Source organism: Corvus hawaiiensis, chromosome 24 (assembly GCF_020740725.1).
Source record: "Corvus hawaiiensis isolate bCorHaw1 chromosome 24, bCorHaw1.pri.cur, whole genome shotgun sequence".
Lineage (NCBI taxonomy): Eukaryota > Metazoa > Chordata > Aves > Passeriformes > Corvidae > Corvus > Corvus hawaiiensis.
In genome coordinates, this window is record NC_063236.1 from 430,123 (window position 1) to 448,899 (window position 18,777).

General features: G+C 60.8%; 1 protein-coding gene across 1 annotated transcript; it reads left to right on the forward strand.

Annotated features, from left to right (window-relative positions):
- Window positions 1-736: 736 nt before the first annotated feature.
- FIGNL2 (fidgetin like 2) lies at window positions 737-18,339 on the forward strand. The gene is made up of 2 exons (XM_048328359.1): window positions 737-820; window positions 14,317-18,339. The coding sequence occupies exon 2, from the start codon at window positions 14,328-14,330 to the stop codon at window positions 16,515-16,517; it is 2,190 nt and encodes a 729-aa protein (XP_048184316.1). The 5' UTR covers window positions 737-820; window positions 14,317-14,327; the 3' UTR covers window positions 16,518-18,339.
- Window positions 18,340-18,777: the final 438 nt, after the last annotated feature.

An 18,777-nucleotide genomic window follows, 5' to 3' on the forward strand; every position in this document is an offset into this window, starting at 1 on the left:
TCTATGGGTGCTGGGGTGCAGGGGGCCAGGGTTCATGTGTGCTGGGGTGCAGGGGATCAGCGTTCATGTGTGCTGGGGTGCAGGAAATCGGGGTCCATGTGTGCTGGGGTGCAGGAGATCGGGGTCCATGGGCGCTGGGGTGCAGGAGATCGGGGTCTATGGGTGCTGGGGTGCAGGGGGCCAGGGTTCATGTGTGCTGGGGTGCAGGAAATCGGGGTCCATGTGTGCTGGGGTGCAGGAGATCGGGGTTCATGTGTGCTGGGGTGCAAGAGATCGGGGTCCATGGGCGCTGGAATGCTGGCGTGCAGAAGGTCGGAGCGCTGGGATGCATGCTGGCGTGCAGGGGATTGGGGTACACGGATGCCGGGACCCTGGGGCGCAGGGATGCTGGGGGGTCACTCTGCGATGCCGAGTGTCAAGGTCCACGTGTGCTGGGGTGCAGGGGCTCGGGGTGCGCAGATCTGCCGGGATCTTGACCACCCGCTCTGCCCCCGGTCCGGAGCGCAGCGCGGACCCCGCCATCCCCGCGCCTTCCCGCCCCGCTCCGCCCCGCCCCGCCGCGGCTCGGGGGCGGGCTGTGGGCGGTGGGCGGTGGGAGGCGGGGGGGGGGGGGGGGGGCAGCCCCAGCCCAGGCCCCGGCCCCGGCCCCGGCCCCGGCCTCGGCCCCAGCCCCAGCCCAGCGCCGGCCCCAGCCCCAGCCCGGCCCCAGCCCCCGCCGCCCGGGGCCGCCGCGCCGCCCCGCATTGTCCGGGCGGCAGCGCAGGATGCGGCGCCCGGCACGGCCTCCCGGGCTGCGCTAACGGCCCGCCGGCATGAGGAGGTGAGTGCGGCCGGGGTGGGGCGGGGAGAACGGCGGCGGCCCGGCCGAGCATCCCCCGCGCTGCCCGGGATGCGGGCGCGGGCGGATCCCGCCCCGCTGCCGCCGCCGCCGAGCCGCGGTGTGGGGAGAAAGCAGCGGCGCTGGGGAGTGCGGAGGGATCGCGGGAGGGCCGGGGCTCCGAGTGACCCGAGCGCTCCCGGGGAACGGGGCAGCCCCCGCTGCCTGGGCCTCTGGCGTTCCCCTCCATTCTGCCCCCCAAAAAGGGTGCGGGGAGCCGCGGGGGACGCGCTGGTGACATGAGCCTGCCCCAAGCGGGGAGCCGGGTCCCGGGAGGTGTCGGATTCCGAGGCGAGCCTGCTCCCCAGGGGAGGCAGGGCGCTGGGAAGCCTGGCCCCAAGGGGAGCCTGCTCACAGTGGCTAACCTAATCCTAATCCTAACCCTAATCCTAATCCTAACCCTAACTGAAGCCCAGAGGGTGCACACGGTGCGGTGGATCAACCATCCGTCCGTCCGTCCGTCCATCCGCCCAACCATCCATCCAGCCATCCTTCATTCATTCTATTATCCATCCGTCCATCCGTCCATCCGTCCCTCCTGCCTTGCCCTCCTCCATCCCTCACCCCCCAGGAACAATGCAGGCTCCCACAGTCGCTGTCGCACGTCAAGCGCACGCCGGAGCGCTCGCCTTCAAAACAGTCGCGGCGTTGAGGAGCTGACGGTGATTTTTAAATAGAAGCCTTGCCCGAAAGGTCCTTTTTTTGTTTCTGGAAACGGGAATTTTTCGCTCAGGGGACAAGAGGCACTTGGGAAGAACATCAGGAAGGGTTTAAAATCACTCTATCCTCTGTATTCCAGTATAAATCCTCCTGGGTTTGGAGGCGCCATGTGCTGGTTCACATCATTCCTAGTTTTACTCCGGGATCACAAAAATTAACATTATCACTAAATGGATCCTGGTTTTGTGCCAGATTTCAGGCGTGGAGCGGGATTTGGGGCAGAACTCGGGCACGGGCGCTTGGTGTGGACGCGGCTCTCGGTGCAGGGTGCGGGGCGCTGGGGCGGCTCAGGATGGATTCAGTGATGGGAATGGATGAGGTTTCTCCCCGGTTCCTCCCTGTGCTCCGGGCTGCTGCTGCTGTGCGCTGCCAGGGCTCCCCATGTGGGTGCTCCGGGCGCCTCTTTGCTCTCAAGGTGATTCAGAATTAAACATTTTGGTGGGGGCTGAGGCCTGGGAGTTGTTTATCACATTAAACATTTGTTTTAGCTCTCTTCAACAGAAGTGTGTTGACATTTTCTCTTGGGGGACTGCCGGGATAATGAATGGCACGTACTGTATTGTGTTCCTTGGGAAGCCACGGGATCCTGCAATAACATAAACACCCAGGGCTGAATTCATCCCAGAGCCCAGAGGAATGGGCTCAGTGTTTACATCCGCGCCGTCCTGCGCCCCAGCTCTCATTTCAAGTTTCTTATCGATTATGAAAATATCCCGGTTGATACTCACTATAAATACAGATACATTTATTTTATTGCTGACAGCTGCAGTTTCACTCCCTGCTCTGTGCTTTAGCTGGAAAGCTTTTGTGGAGGGCAAGGACAGAGCCGGGTGGGTTTTGGGGAGCATTGCCCCGGGGGGAGCAGCCACTCGCTGTATCCCCGGTCACCATCCATTCCTTTGGAGCAGGGAATGGGGGAGCAGCCTCTGCCTCTCCCTGCTCACAGTTCCTGGAGTGGGGAATGGGGGAGCAGCCTCTGCCTCTCCCCACTCGCAGTTCCTGGAGTGGGGAATGGGGGAGCAGCCTCTGCCTCTCCCCACTCGCAGTTCCTGGAGTGGGGAATGGGGGAGCAGCCTCTGCCTCTCCCTGCTCACAGTTCCTGGAGTGGGGAATGGGGGAGCAGCCTCTGCCTCTCCCCACTCGCAGTTCCTGGAGTGGGGAATGGGGGAGCAGCCTCTGCCTCTCCCTGCTCACAGTTCCTGGAGTGGGGAATGGGGGAGCAGCCTCTGCCTCTCCCCGCTTGCAGTTCCTGGAGTGGGGAATGGGGGAGCAGCCTCTGCCTCTCCCTGCTCACAGTTCCCAGGGCAGGGAAGGGTTTTGTACTCACCAGCTCTCCCCGCTCACGATTCTCGGGGCAGGGAAGGGTTTTGTACTCACCAGCTCTCCCCGCTCACGATTCCCGGGGCAGGGAAGGGTTTTGTACTCACCAGCTCTCCCTGCTCACGATTCCCGGGGCAGGGAAGGGTTTTGTACTCACCAGCTCTCCCCGCTCACGATTCCCGGGGCAGGGAAGGGTTTTGTACTCACCAGCTCTCCCTGCTCACGATTCCCGGGGCAGGGAAGGGTTTTGTACTCACCAGCTCTCCCCGCTCACGATTCCCGGGGCAGGGAAGGGTTCTGTGGCCGCCTTTGTTCTCCCGCCGAGCCCCCGCTGCATTCTTCCCTTTGCCATTATCATTTTGGTTAAACAGAGCGGCGCGTTGTGTACCATATGGATCATGTTAACAATTGCTTATCTGGAGCCGGTGTTTTCTCCTCTCTCCCTCCTTCCCTCCCTCCCTCCCTCCCTCCCTCCTCCCTTCCCTCCCTCCCTTTTCCCAGCCCTTTTTCCCCTCCCGAGGGCTGGGTTGGGGTTTTTAACAGCATCTTGGCTTTGGTGCCAGCTGGACGTGGTCCTGTAACCCAAACCTTCCTCGTGTCCCGTCAAAGTTAATTAATTTCCAGGGGAAAATGTGGAATAAACGCCGAGAAATCTCCAAAGCAGGTTTTCCCTGGATGCTCTGGAACATGGAATCCAGTGGTTGAAGAACCCAGCGTCTGTGGTTCCCAGCCCAGGGATGAGCTCCCACCTGCTGCAGCTCCCTCCCTTTTCTTCGTCTGGGAGGGGGTGAGAGCTGGGATCTGATGCTGACGGTGCTTGGCACGTTCATACGGCCTGATCCGAGCAGGCTTTTCCCAAATCTCCGCTTCAGGCCGCTCCCAGATCCGTATCAAAGCACCTGGATGAGTTGGCTGAAAGCTTCAAGCCCTCACCCCACATCCAACCTCCACTCCCAGCACTTCCAGTAGCCCCAGGAGGAGAAAATCCTACAGGATTTTTGGGTTTTTGTGGGGGGGTGGCCAAATACAGCCGTGAGGGCGCAGCCTTAGGCCAAGAGAGTGGCCACCGTGGATCACCCCTCCTTTCCTCACGGGAAAAATAAACACAAAAGCCGCTGGGAGCGAGCTCCTCCAGAGCTGGCATCGCATCCCAGGCTCGCCGGTGGATTAGAGGGAATAAAGCGATTCTGCACCTCGCTCCCCCCGGACGAGGGCATCTCCGGCGTCCTGTAAAACCTCCTGGCCGGAGCCTGGCACTGTGTGCCAAGGCATCCGCTGCCGGCTTTATTTCCTGTTGATTATTTGTGCATCCTCCCAGCTGAGGAGATATTCCCGAGGGTAGGAACGCCACAAGCAGCCAAATATCTTCCTCCCTTCCTCCTCTCTCCGCTTTTCCGACGCTTTGAGCTCCCTGCGCCTCCCTGCTTGCGTCTGGAAGGAGATGGGTTTCACGCAGGGAAGGGGAAATCCCTCAGCCCTGCGTTGATCGGAGCGAGGATTCCTGACGGGAATTCCCCTCAGAGGACGTCAATGCCTGCGGAGAAGCGCTGGTGACCCCGGCCTGGCGCTGCCCCCCGTTTCTGCCCCTCTAAACTCTCCTCAGCTCTGCTTTTTGAGCTCCAGGGGTTCCACGGCCGGAGGGAGCTTGGCTGTCCCGAGGCTCCTTCAGTCACGCCGGGGCGAATCCCATCGCGCCCGGCCAAGCGCCGCTGGAGCCTGGCAGGGGAGCTCGAGGCATCTCCTCCTCTTCCTCCCTCCTCTGCCGCTTCCTGCTCCGCTGCTGGCAGGACGGAGCCTCGTCCTGTCCTCTTGTAGCAGAAAAAAAGATGTTTTCCGTCTTTTTTGGGCGTGGAGGGCGGTGCTGGTAACTCGTGTGCTCGCCAGCATCGCAGTGCTCTGGCTCTGGGAGGCTCATCCCGGGTGGTGGTACTGGTGGTACTGGTGGTGGTACTGGTGGTACTGGTGGTACTGGTGGTGCTGGTGGTGCTGGTGGTACTGGTGGTACTGGTGGTGGTACTGGTGGTACTGGTGGTACTGGTGGTACTGGTGGTGCTGGTGGTACTGGTGGTACTGGTGGTGGTACTGGTGGTACTGGTAGTGTACTGGTGGTGGTACTGGTGGTGGTACTGGTGGTGATACTGGTGATGGTATTGGTGGTGATACTGGTGGTACTGGTGGTGCTGGTGGTACTGGTCGTGATATTGGGTGGATTGCTGGTGGTACTGATGGTGATACTGGTGGTACTGGTGGTGGTGATGGTACTGATGGTGATACTGGTGGTACTGGTGGTGCTGGTGGTGGTGCTGGTGGTACTGGTGGTGATACTGGTGGTACTGGTGGTGGTACTGGTGGTACTGGTGGTACTGGTGGTGGTACTGGTGGTACTGGTGGTGCTGGTGGTACTGGTGATACTGGTGGTGCTGGTGGTACTGGTGGTGCTGGTGGTACTGGTGGTGATACTGGTGGTGCTGGTGGCACTGGTGGTGGTACTGGTGGTGGTGCTGGTGGTACTGGTGGTGGTGCTGGTGGTGGTGCTGGTGGCACTGGTGATACTGGTGGTGGTACTGGTGGCACTGGTGGTGGTACTGGTGGTACTGGTGGTGGTGCTGGTGGCACTGGTGGTGGTGCTGGTGGTGCTGGTGATACTGGTGGTGGTACTGGTGGCGGTACTGGTGGTACTGGTGGTGGTACTGGTGGCACTGGTGGTGGTGCTGGTGGCACTGGTGGTGGTACTGGTGGTGGTGCTGGTGGCACTGGTGGTGCTGGCGGTGGGACACACGTGCCAGAGGTGCCACCCAGTTCTGCTCGAGGGGAGCTGCTGGGACTGAACCTCCGGAGTCTCGAGCAGGAACGTTCCCGGTGCTGGATCAGCGGCCCAGCAGGGAGCACACAAGTTCTCCCCAGTATCAGCCAGGGCAATTCCCAGTTCTCCAAACCAGTCTGTCCCCTTGCAAAGCTTTGCCACTGTGAGTTCGTTACCACAATGACCCCTCCAGTGTCGGTTTTCCCTTTGGATTTGGCTCATTCCCTGGGAGGATTCTCCCCTTTCCGTCCTCGTGCTGCAGAGTCCCGAGTGGGATCCTGCATCTTCCCCTGCTCCGGGACTCCCATCCTGGACGTGCAGAGGGTGCTGGAGCCTGCGTGGGGCTGCTCGGAGCCGCGGCTCTGGGAGCAGGAGCTGGAAATCGGCTCCAGCTCTCCGCAGCAAAGTTTGTTCTGCTGCGTGCTGGGGGTGTTGTAAAAGCTCTCCCGGCCTTGTGGCCCAACAGCAGCCGGAGTTAATGTTGGTTCAACGGTGCCGATGGCCCGGGCAACCCCCCCAGCCCAGGGCCTGCCTGCGGTCCCTTATCAGCAGCCCCAGATCTTTATGGTGGCCCTGATAAAGGCGCCGAGGCCTTGCGGGAGAGCGGGGAGGATGCGAAGGAGAGGTTCTGCTCCTGGCTCCTTTCTCCTGAGGACAGGCGCCTCAAGCAGGGAGAAAGCAGAAAGGTTTGTTTAATTACAGCGGTGCCAGCGTGGTCTGTGGCGTGGTGGTGCCCTGGGGGGGCCCTCGCCCTGGGCCGGGGTGCTGCGGTGTCTCCCTGCACCAGGATGACGGGGTGTCCTCCCCCGGCTGCGATGTCAGAGCGGCCTCTCTGCGCAAGATGTTAAGAAGTTGTCCCCAGGGTGGGGTGCTGGGGTCTCTTCCCTGCAGTGTCCTCCCTGGACCGAGATGTTGGGGTCTCCTCCCTGGACCGAGATGTTGGGATGTCCTCCCTGGACCGAGATGTTGGGGTCTCCTCCCTGGATCGAGGTGCTGGGGTCTTGTCCCTGGTCAGGATGCTGGGATGTCCTCCCTGGATCGAGGTGCTGGGATGTCCTCCCTGGTCAGGGTGTTGGGGTCTCCTCCCTGGATCGAGGTGCTGGGATGTCTTCCCTGGACCGAGACGTTGGGGTCTCCTCCCTGGATCGAGGTGCTGGGGTCTCCTCCCTGGTCAAGGTGTTGGGGTCTCCTCCTTGGTCAGGACGTTGGGGTCTCCTCCCTGGATTGAGACATTGGGGTCTCCTCCCTGGACTGAGATGTTGGGGTCTCCTCCCTGGTCAAGGTGTTGGGGTCTCCTCCCTGGTCAGGATGTTGGGGTCTCCTCCCTGGACCGAGACGTTGGGGTGTCCTCCCTGGATTGAGACGTTGGGGTCTCCTCCCTGGTCAGGATGTTGGGGTCTCCTCCCTGGTCAAGGTGTTAGGGTCTCCTTCCTGGACCGAGACGTTGGGGTCTCCTCCCTGGACTGAGATGTTGGGGTCTCCTCCCTGGTCAGGACGTTGGGGTCTCCTCCCTGGATCGAGGTGCTGCGGTCTCCTCCCTGGTCGGGATGTTGGGATCTCCTCCCTGGATCGAGGTGCTGGGGTCTCCTCCCTGGACCGGGAGGATGAGGTGCCCTCCCCAGAGTGGGCTGCACTCCCACTGCACTGCTGGGCTGGCGGAGCTGTGGTACCCTCAGGTTTTCCCTCCAGAGAGAAAAGAGCCGGTGTGTGGCTTTTTTTCCTTCCTTTTTTCCCCACGAAAGTGAAAACAAAGGTCAGGACAAACTGCTCTTTAACCCACGCTTGTCTTCCCTACAAAACAACCAGCTGAGCTGGCTGAGGAGCCTGGCGCTGCCCCGCTCCGCACCAGGGCTCCGCGGTGGAAATAACGCGAGCTGTGCCGCTGCCTCCGGGCCGGGGGGCACTCGTGGCACCAGCGACGCTGGAGCTGGATCTTCTCCCTGTGATTGATCTCCCCCGGCTTCCGAAGGGCAGCGGGAGCGGCCGCGGGGTGCTTTGTGCGCAGAGCCAGCCGCAGGGAAGGGATGTTCCCGGCAGAGGCTTTTTCCTCTCGAGCACTTGACTGCGGTGGCTGTGTCCCGCTGCTCCCGGAGTGGGATAATGTGGGTGTAATTGACGGGGAGAGGACTAATGGCTGCAGAAATGTGTAATTAAAGGCCAGGGGTGACGTGCAGCGGGGTTGGGCCACGCGCGGGGGGTTACAGAGGTTGAGTGTGTTTTGAAGGGCTCGTCCTGCGGCTCGCCCTGCTTGGGGCGGATGGAGCCAGGGAGGGTTGGGGTGCAGGAGTTTCTGACCCGTTCTGGCATCCCTGCGGCCTCAGGTCTTGCCTCTCATCCCCCCGTCCCAGCCGCGAGCTCCAGCCTCCTCCTCCTCCCTCTCAACGCTGGGTCGGGCCACGCGTTGCCGACATAAATCCGCTGGAATTCCAGCGTGGATTGAAACTCCAGGTTGGACTCCGCCAGAGCTGGGAGCTGCTGGGCTGGGACCACGGCTCTGAGCCTTCCTGGGGACCCCCGGGGCTGCACCCCAATCCCCGCTAATGGGCAGGGCCTTGTGTCCAGGACTGGATTTTGGGAACCCGAGCCGTGGCCTCCTGGCTCTGGATGTGCCAGCGGTGGGAAGCCGGGTACCAGTTCCCAAAACACCGTCACCACCGATCTGACCTTGGGCTGTTCCCATCCTCCTCCTCCTCCACCTCCTCCTCCTCCTCCTCCTCCTCCTCCTCCTCCTCCTCCTCCTCCTCGTGATTACTTTTTAATGAGCGGCTGCTGAAGAGAGAGGAAAAGGAATTGTTTCTGCTCTAGGATCAGCTCGAGGGGACGGGAGCAGCGCTGCCCCGCTGGGTGTGCTCCTGGCACCAAATTTCCCCCTTTCCCTGCAGTGCCTTTGCCCCGACGCTGCTTCCACCCGATATTCTTTAACATTCCGTGTTTTATTGGGCAGCAGCCTTGTGGTGGCAGGGTCGAGGCGTTTAAACCCGGTGGTATAAATATCTGTATGAATATAAAAACAAACCCTGTGGTAGATATAGATGTATCTATAAAATATAGTGATATGTAAAAATAAACTGGAATAAATAAATATAGACGTGTAGATGATCGTGTATTTCTATGTATAATGGTGTGTGGTTATAGTTGGCTGATAAGAGCCCTGGGTCTGTGCAATCCCAGGGTGTAGAAGGTGGGTGCTGTAGGGGTGGATGCTCCAAGCATGGCACAGGGTCCCCAAAATCCATCCATTGTCCCCAAAATCCATCCATCGTCCCCAAAATCCATCCATCCCTCCAAGTAGAGGTAGCCACAGCCTCGGGCTTGGATGAAGGCAGCAGTGCCAGCAAAGAAAGAAGCCAAAAAAGGGAACTTCTGGAAAATCCATTAGTGAATGGAGTGCAGGAGGGAGCCGGGCTTTTCAGGCTGCCGAGGCGGTGTTTAAAAAAGAATCCGCAAGTCAAAAGGCTTGTGAAAACAAAAGCCACCACAGAGAGAGGCCTCCCCCCAGCCCGGTGGGGCTGCGATGGAGCCCCCAGGGACGGGAACGGGATCCATCATCCTGCAGGGCTGGCGATGGTGAGAAAGGAGATGCAGAAATGATGGAAAAAGAGGAGGTTTCGCTCGCTTCCCTTGGGAGCGCGCTGCCCAGCAGGCACCGAGGCAGGAAACACGAGGGCACTGGCGGTGCTGGGTGGGGCTGGGAGGCTCCCCGGTGTCGGCCTTAATTAACTAACCCGTAATTAAGGTTCCTTCGTTCCACGGAGCCGAGGAGCCGGAGCGTTGCTGCTGCCGCTGCCAACGCGGACGGTGCGCGGGGGGGATGATGTCCCGCAGCCCCCCACCCTTAACCCCAGCCCGGGGTGCGCTCGGAGATGGATCCGGGGCTGGGGGCTCCGATTTGGGGTTCACTGCTGGATCTGAGCAGCACCCGTGGGACCCTGGGACACGCTGAGGCTTCTCCCACACCCCGCGGGGAACCCGGCGAGCTGAGTGGGGCTCAGCTGAGCTCAGCCGCGCTCCTGGGGAAATTCTCCTTCCCTGCTGAGCCTCGTCCTTCGGGCAGCGTGCTGGTGGAGCCCGGCGCTGGAATGTCCCCCCGAGGAGGGTCCCGCAGCACTCAGGGCAGGAGAGCCTCGGCTGACGGAGCGGCGGCAGCGTGGCTGGAGGAGGGATGCTGTGCCAGGGAGCTGGGAGTGGGCAGAGCCGTGATGGATTAAGGGGTTAATGGATAGTTTGGAATTAATTAATGCTCATCCTTGGTGCCGTGGAGGGAGCGGGGCTGAGGCAGCTCCGCCGTCCCGACCCAGGCAAGCAGCTGAGCAGTTTTGTCCTGTGCTCCCGAGGGTGATGCAGGGCTGAAGCCCGGATCTCAGCAGCCTCAAGAGTCCGGGAGACCTGGAGATGTCCAGAAAAATGGAAGTGGCAAAAATGGGGTTTTATACTCTCTTAGGCCCATTTTTCTTAGGTCTGTTGGATTTTATTTTGGTTTAGTTTATTTTGCTTTATTTAATTTCACTTTATTTCACTTCATTGTATTTTATTCTGTTTTGGTTTATTTCATTTAATTATTTATTTTATTTATTTTTATTTTATTTTGGTTTGGTTTATTTTATTTTATTCTCTTTTATTTTATTTTATTTCATTTCATTTTATTTCATTCTGGTTTTTCTTTTCTTCTCTTTTCTTCTCTTTTCTTCTGTTTTATTTTATTTTCTATTTCATTCTATTCTATCCTATTCTAGTTTTTCTCCCACCTGTCTTCTACTGAAGCGTAGAGCAAAATTCCTCAGATCCAGTTCTTGCACCACCTCCTTGCTAACAGCGCCCGGATTTTCCTGCCGTGTCCCCTCACTCCCGGAATTCCTGGGCCCTGGGGTCTCTCCGGCCGTGGCAGATGGGCTGTGGGGGTCTCTCCCGGCTGCTGCCAGGCCCGGCCGATCCGGATGCATTTTTCATTCAGCGGCCGGGGCTGGGGAAGGACAGATGGACAACGGCCCATTGGTCACTCCCGGCCTGTGCTGGTGTCCAGCTGCTCTGCACTTGATATATGAGTTGCCGGAGCGGACACTGGAGCCTTGGGATCAGCCTGGGATGAGGCCGTTCCTCCTGGGAATGGGAGTGGGTGCAGGGGGAGTCAGCCCCGATCCTTTTCACCCCGCTCTGATTCCAATCCCGTCCCTGGCTCTGTCAGCGCCGTGAGGAGGGGACAGGGAACGTCTCTGCAGCCAAACACCCTGAATTCACCTGGGAAAACTCAGCCTTTGCTGAGGAATCCCTGCCCAGCTTGGGCTGGGGCTGGAGCCCCGCGCCCCGTGCTGCTGCTGCTGGTGTCGTGGCTGAGCTGTGCCGCGCCCTGAGCGCGGCTTTGTGCCCTCTGTGCCCCGATCTTGCCTTTGGGACCGGCTCTGCCGGGCTGTTCTGCCTGTTCCAGACCCGCCGTGCCGGGGTTTGCTGGAGATGACGGGAATCCGGCCTCAGCCCGGGTATCAACGCTCCAGAATGTTGCTTTAATGCCAATATGCTGCTTTAACACCCAGCGTTAGGGCAGGAGCGGCTCCGAGGCGTTGCCACCAGCCTCAGGTTCTCCATGAGGGTCAGAGCAGCGTCTGCCGAGGTCGTAATTCTGACTCACAGCCCTGATTTCACTCGGACGGTGCCACTGCACTCGCCCTACGCTGCTGCGAGGAGTCAGGGATGAGCTCCGGAGCTCCAGTGCTCTGCTTCAGGCAGCTGAAGCCCGAAAGGTCATCAGGAAACGCATCATTTAGAACAAGAAGTCCTTCCCGCTGCTGGGCAGACTCGGGTAAGCCTCTTCTCTCCTCCTCCTCCTCGTCCAGGCCCACCGTCGGGCGCGCAGATCCGCACGGAAGACGCGCCACGCACGTCCCAGAGATGGGAAATCTGGGTTGTCAGGGCTTGGGAGAGCACTGGGGGCCCACAGCGAAGGCTGGGCTGTGGAAGGAGGCTGCAGCATCCCAGCTCGCTCCTTCCCGGCCTGAAGCTTGCCCAGCGGAGCTTTAAAACCCGGGGAGGTCGGGCAGCCCCTCAGAGCAGCGCAGCTTTCGGCAGCACCGCTGCAGGGATTTCAGGGGTCATGAAACTGCTCGGTGCATTTTGGAAGAAGCTCGGATCCTCCGAGCTGGCGGAGGAGGAGGCAGCAGCACAATGACCGTGGCACAGGGGACGGAGATCGGCTCGGCAGCTCCTCCTGGCACCCAAGGGCTGCGATGCTGCCGCCGGGCAGCGTGGGCTGTCCGAAGGGGTGAGACCCATCTGGATCACTCCCTCCATGAGCCAGTCCCTCTTCCTGGGGCTCGGGGGAGTTGGACGGCCTTTAAACCCCAGCTTCAGTGCATCCTCAGCCTGAACGTGTTTGCTCTTCTCTCCTTTTCCGCCCTCCAAATCCGCCGGAGCCCTCTCTTGATGCCCCCGGGGGTGCGGGGTGGGCGCAGCCATCTGCGGGTGCTGCCCGTGGGTCATTCCGGTGAGGATTTTTCCCAGAGTTTTTACACAGCGGCGTCGGCACCGCGTGCCTGGGGCCGGGGCACACGTGCACACGCGTGTGTGCATCCGTGGCCGTGCCCTGCCCACGAGGGCTGAGGACGGGCCGTGCCTGTTCCAACAAAGCCGCCCCGCTCCTCGATGCTGCTCTGGGGCTGCCCTGCATCCCACGGCCTCGTGGCTGCAGCTTTTCCCAGGGGGAGGCAGCGCACCCCATCCCCATCCCCATCCCCATCCCCACGCCGAGCCGTTGGACACCCTCAGCGGTGCGCCCGCTAAAAACCCCCGAACAAAAGCCCAGTTCAGACTCGCTGCTGAATAGATTAACAAGATTTCCATAATTAGGGCGGGCGGGAACAATAGGATTCTCCCTGCCCAGCCCCCCTGCCCGCCTTTGTCTTGTGCTGGGGATAATGGGCAGCAGCGAGGGTGGGAACCGGCCCGGCCATTTGGTCACTGGACAGTAATTTTCTCACACTGCCAAGGGGAGCATTGAAACATCTGTCCCGCTCCGCCACTCATTCACGTCCCGTTTCAGCCCTGACAGCTCCTCCCTGCCCGCCACCCTCCCCCTCTGTGGGTTTTCCACGGATTTGGGTTTTTCTTCCCCCAAACGCATCCTGTCTTTAAGGGGTTGCCTGGGGATTGCAAAGCCGTGCCTGTGCATCCCCCCGCTGCCCTGCTCCTTGCAGCAGCTCTGGGGCGTGGGGATGGAGCTGGAGGAGCTGTGCCGCTGTGGTGGACTTCCAACCACGCGCCGTGGCCATGGCCACCCTCTTCCAGGCTTTCGGAGAAGCGATTCCATCCGTGGCCCATGTCGGGATGCCAGATTTTTAAGCGGTGGCTGAGCAGTGGGGTTGGGGCGTGGGGGTCAATCCGGGGTTGGAGAAGCCGGGAGTTCCCGATTGCTGCGCAGGGTCTGTGTCCATGCCAGGGTGTGGGGATGCTGCTCCCGCTGCCGCGGGCCGGGCACGGATGTGGGTTTCCTTGGGCCAGGGGCTGCCAGGTGCTCCCATCTCTGGGAGGGGCTGGTGAGGGTGGCTGTCTCTGCGTCCCTCTCCTGGGCAGCTGCTCCCTGACCTCGAAAGGCCGGGAATGCTACTGGGATTTGCGGGTTGGGCTGGTGGCACCTCGTTCCTGCCGAGCCGATGCTGCAGTGGTCAGACAGCTCTCCTGGTGCCCCCAAATCCCTGAGTCCCAGGCACTTGCAGCCGGACGTTTCTGCTGCACTCTGCACCCACCGAGCAAGGATGGAAACTCCTGCTGGTTTAATTCCTTAAAAAAACCAAAATTAAGGAAAATGTCTTACTCATCACAGAATCAGCCAAATGCTCATTTTCCCCTTTAGATCTCCCGGGTACCTTTGCCCCCCGTGCCCAGCCAGCCCCGTGGGCAGCTCCTGGAGGATGCGCCGTGCGTTTATCCACCAGGAGCTCTTTGATAATGACCGTAAATGCAGGGGGAGGCCAGCTCACCCCACACGGAGCCGCCCTCTAAATCCTCTTGTGGAAGTTTGATATCCAAAGTGGAAGCACAAGTGCCCTATAAGTCAATTAAAGCATTAAGTAATCTTATTGTGCGGGGGCCACAAAGTGGCTTAAAGGCTGCGGGCAGCGAGTGAGAGGGGCACGAGGTCCCCGCCTGGCTCTGGCGTCAGCGTCCCCCGAGGCACTGGACGTGGGGCTGAGGGGGGACCACAGCGGGAGCTGGAGCAAGAGAGGGTGATACCAACCTCAGCAGGAGGTGCCCGCGGTCAAGGGGGTTTCAGGGTGGAAGAATTTCTGCCCAGAAAGCGTTGTCAGGCATTGGATTGGGGCGGACAGGGGCGTGCTGGAGTCCCCATCCCTGGAGGTGGTCAGGGAGCAGCTGGACGTGGCACTCAGTGCTCTGGTCTGGGTGACAAGGCGGGGATTGGTCAAAGCTTGGACTCGATGATCCTGGAGGTCGTTCCCGACCTCAGCGATCCTGTGAATATCCGCAGTTGGTTGAAGCAGGTGTTCACAGCCCGGGGCTGCGATGGGGCGCAGGACAGGGCAGGTTTTGGGGATGCTCCACGCAGAGTTCCCGTTGTGCTGCTCTCACCTGTGCTGTCCTGTCCCCACAGGTCTGTCGAAGATGCACTGGTCACCAGAGCATGCCCAGTCCCTGAACCAGTGGCCGGAGCAGCACCTGGACGTCTCCTCCACGACCTCCTCGCCAGCCCACAAGTCCGACCTGTACCCCAGCGCCCGCCAGCGCTTCAACTACGCCTGGGCCAACGATGACATCTCAGCGCTCACAGCCTCCAACCTCCTCAAGAGGTACGCCGAGAAGTACTCGGGGGTGCTGGACGCGCCCTACGAGCGCTCGACGCTCAGCGGATACGGGGACGGCGCCTTCGGGCCCGTTAACGGCCAGAAGGGGGACGGGGAGCCCTGGCCGGGGGCACACGGCTCTGACGGCACCTACCCCCTGACCCCCATCCACGATGGCCTCCCCGGCGCCAAGGGGGTGGTGCCGCCGGCTGTCCCTGCCGGCAGCGGGGCCATCGGGCTCGGCGGCTCGCCGGTGGTGTCAGCCAACCTCGCCGATCCCGTGTACCCCGGCAACTCCTGCGGAGCAGCCGCTGCCGGCTCTGGGGGGCTCGGGGCATCTCAGGAGTACCCCTCAGGCTACGGTGGCACCTACTTGCCCTCCAGCTACTGCACCCAGCCAGCGGCAGCGCTTCCCCCCCCGCACCCTCCTGCCCTCCACAGCTCAGGGCTCCTGCAGCCCCCACACCCCTCGCCCGCCCTGGTGCCGGGCTACGGCTCCTCCGGCCCCATGTACAACTACGCCGCCAGCAGCTACCCGCCACAGCCGGGCTACGGGGGCATCCACCCGCCTCACCCCTCTGCCTCCTACCTGCCCTCCGGCATCGCGGCACCCACCCCCATCCCGGCCCCGCCGCCCACTGCCCGCCCGCCGGGGGTCCCTGGCTATGGCTACCAGGGCGCTGGCTTGGGGCCCCTGGCCGTGCCACCCCTGGGCACCGAGGCGGCAGGCACGCTGAAGAGGAAGGCGTTCGACATCGGCGGGGAGGACGACGGGGAGGGCAGGTACAGGAAATACAGCTACGAGCAGCCAAAGTCCCCCTACCCCATGTCGGACAACGGGGAGTGCCGGGGGAACGGCTTCAGCGGCAGCGGCGAGTCCCCCCAGGTGGCCTTCAAGCCCGGGAAGCGGCCGGCGGGAGCTGGGAACAGCGAAGAGCACGGCGGCAAGTACGGCGGGCAGCAGATGAAGGGCATGGTCTCGCCGTCCTACGGCGCCAGGGACGCTCCCCTGAGGCCGGCAGAGCCCTTCGAGAAGTTCAGCCCCCCCCTCGCCAACGGGGAGCGGCCGGCCGAGCCAGGGGCCCCCTTCCCGCTGCGCCTGCCTTCCAAAGCACTGGTGTTCGGCGGTGCCCCGCTGGAGGAGCAGCCCAAGAACGTCGACCCGCTGGTGCTGGAGCTGGTGAACACCAAGGTGGTGGAGCGGGGGCCGCCGGTGCAGTGGTCGGACATCGCCGGGCAGGTCTCCGTGAAGGCGGCCATCGAGGAGGAGCTGGTGTGGCCCATCCTGCGCCCCGGCACCTACAGCGGCACGAGCCACCCGCTCCGGACCCTGCTGCTCTTCGGGCCCCGTGGAACAGGGAAGACGCTGCTGAGCCGCTGCATCTCCACCCAGCTGGGCTCCACCCTGCTGAGGCTCAGCGGCACCACGCTGCTCTCCACCTGGAAGGCCGAAGCCGAGAAGATCCTGCAGACCGTGTTCTTCGTGGCCAACTGCCGGCAGCCCGCCGTGGTGCTCATCACCGAGGCCGAGTCCTTGCTGGCGGCCCGGGCGGGCGAGGACGGCAGCCAGGTGAGCAACCTCAAGTCCCAGCTCCTCTCCTACCTGGACAACGTGGCTACCTCATCCGAGCAGAACGTGGTGGTCATCGGCACCACGGCCCGGCCGGGCAGCATCGACGAGGCGTCGCACCGGCGCTTCGGCACGCGGCTGTACATCCCGCCGCCGGACGGCGCGGCTCGGCGGCACATCCTGCGCCAGGCGCTGGCCCAGCAGAGCTGCTGCCTGAGCGAGCGGGAGCTGGCGGCCCTGGCACAGCGCACCGAGAGCTTCTCCGGCGCCGAGCTGCTGCGGCTCTGCCAGCACGCCGGGGCCGCTCGCCGTGCGCTCACCGGACCCCCCACCTGCTACCAGGACCTGGAGAAGGCGTTCTGCAAGGTGCGCCCCGCCGCCTCGCAGAAGGAGCTGGACTTGTTCCTGGAGTGGGATAAGATGTACGGCACCAGGCACTGACGGCAGCGGGGCAGCGGGGACGGACCCCGAGGCGGCGGGGGCGGGTTTGGGACGGGGATTAGGGTCCGGTTCTCTGAGTGGGGTCGGGTCCCTCGTCCCGAAGCGCAGGGGACCAGCCCTGCCGGCAGCACCACGTACCTCATCTCGCCCGTGTCGGACTCGCCCGGGGATGTCCCGCGCCGTGGCTTTTCGGGAGCGTCGCCCACGACTCAGGATAAGCTATTTATTGTTTTCCCCACCATCCGTCCCCGGAGCGGCGCTGCCAGCAGGGCCCTGGGGTTCGGCTCTGTGGCATCGGGAGCTCCCCCATCCACCCAAAAGCTTTATTATGGTTTTTTGATTGCTTCTCGTTACTCCCAACAGAAATACCTCGGGTGTCTTTTGAGCCCCTTCTCACCTGGCGACGATCAGGGAAAGGGGGAGCTGGGGGAGACACCCAAACCAGGGAATTTCACCCCAAAACAAGGAGGTTACACCCCAAACCGGGGGGGTTAGACCCCAAACCAATGGGTTACACCCCAAAACCAGGGGGTTTTGGAGTAAAATGCTGTAGATTGTTGAATATCCTAGACTTGGGTTTTTATTTTTGTAAGGTCTGTAGTATTTTTTGTTTGTTCGTTTTTTCTTTTTAACTACTCAGGAAAAGAATTACCTCAGAAAAACTAAAGAATGTTTTTTTTAAAAACACTTTTTAAAAACACTTTTTATCTTCTCAGAAAAGGAAAAAGGAGATTTTTTTAAGAGTTTTCCGACCTGGGACAAAGCTGCCTCCTGCATTTGCTTCCAAAGGGGGTGAAGAAAGGAAGAAATAAAAGGAAAAATAAACTTGAAGCTGTTACAAAGATGAAATTTGAATGTATTTCAGGTGCTTTCCACATATATTATGCCATAATTTTATTTTAAGTTTTGTTTTCGACATCGTTCTTGTAGCGTTTGGTGGAGTAACGTGTCTTCAGTGCAAAGTTTAGTGCTGTAGGTTGGGAGCTGTCGCCGGCACCGCTTTTTGGAGCAGGGTGGGTCCCCCCGGAGTCTTTTGCTGCATCCGGGGGGGTCACGGAGGGGACCTCAGCGCCAGGTTGGGACTGGGAGGGATCCCCCTCCCAGTGGGGGTTTTGCACTGGGGGATGGGACCACGGGGGTCCCCCAGGCGTGGCTGGGAGGATTCCGGCGCTGACTCCGAGCTCCTTTTCCCCCCAGTTTCGGGGATTTCTGGCTCCTCTGAGCACTAAGGAGCCCTGGCAGCAGCTGGCCACAGATCGGGCAAATCACTTCCCCCCCGCTTCCCCTCCTCCCCCCCCCAAAAAATAAAGCCCCTCAGGGCTGAGCGAGGGGCTTTGCACAGAGCGTGAACCCCCAGCCCATCCCCTGGCCCCTCTTTGCATCACGGTGGGGGTTTGCCCCACTGAAATGTCAATTTTTATTCTTTTTAGTGCTCTAAAGGCCTCCCCCTTGGAGCAACCCCCCCAAACCTCAGGGTCTGCACATGCAGAGAGAACAGATCCCTCACAGGGGCCCCCCCCAGAGGTGTCTGCCAGGTTTTTTCCCCAATTTTTCCTAATTTCCTCTTGCATCCAGGGCATTACCAGGGCACCCCTTTGCCTCCCATCTCCAAAAAGTCGTGCTGGGTTCCTGAAGACTTATTATTATTATTATTATTATCCTATTTGTACACTCTCTGTAACCATTTCTACCTCATTTTGCAACATATTGTACATGAAAGTATTTAATTCATGTTGATGTCTGAGACAGACAAGCTCTAGGGCTGGGATGGTCTACCTCAAGAAATGCTGTATTTTAAAAAAAAAGAAAAAAAAAAAAAGTATTACACAGTATTAAAAGAGATTACCTGAACAGTTCCTCTCCTTGGGGTGATGGGGGGGTCCAGGGCTGCCCCTCTCTCGTCGGGGCAGGGGTGATGAGGAGGGAGGGGGGGCCCTGCTGGAGGGTCCCCCCACCCAGCCCAGGCCTGGGGGGCTCCCGGAGGTTTGGGGGCTGCTGAGACCCCACTCAGCCCCTGCAGGTACAGGGGGGGCTGGAAACGGCGTGGGAGGGTGGTCAGGGGTCCAGTGTCTGGGAGGGGACACGGTGACATCCCTGGCCAGTCACCAGGAGGGGCTGGAGCCTTCGTGCCAGCAGCAGAGTGCCCACAACAACCCATCCTTTACGGGGACCCCAGAGGTGAATAAATGACCTGAGCTGAGGAGTCTCGGCCAGGAAAACGGGAGGAAGGCTCCATCTTCCTCATCATCCTCCTCCAGCA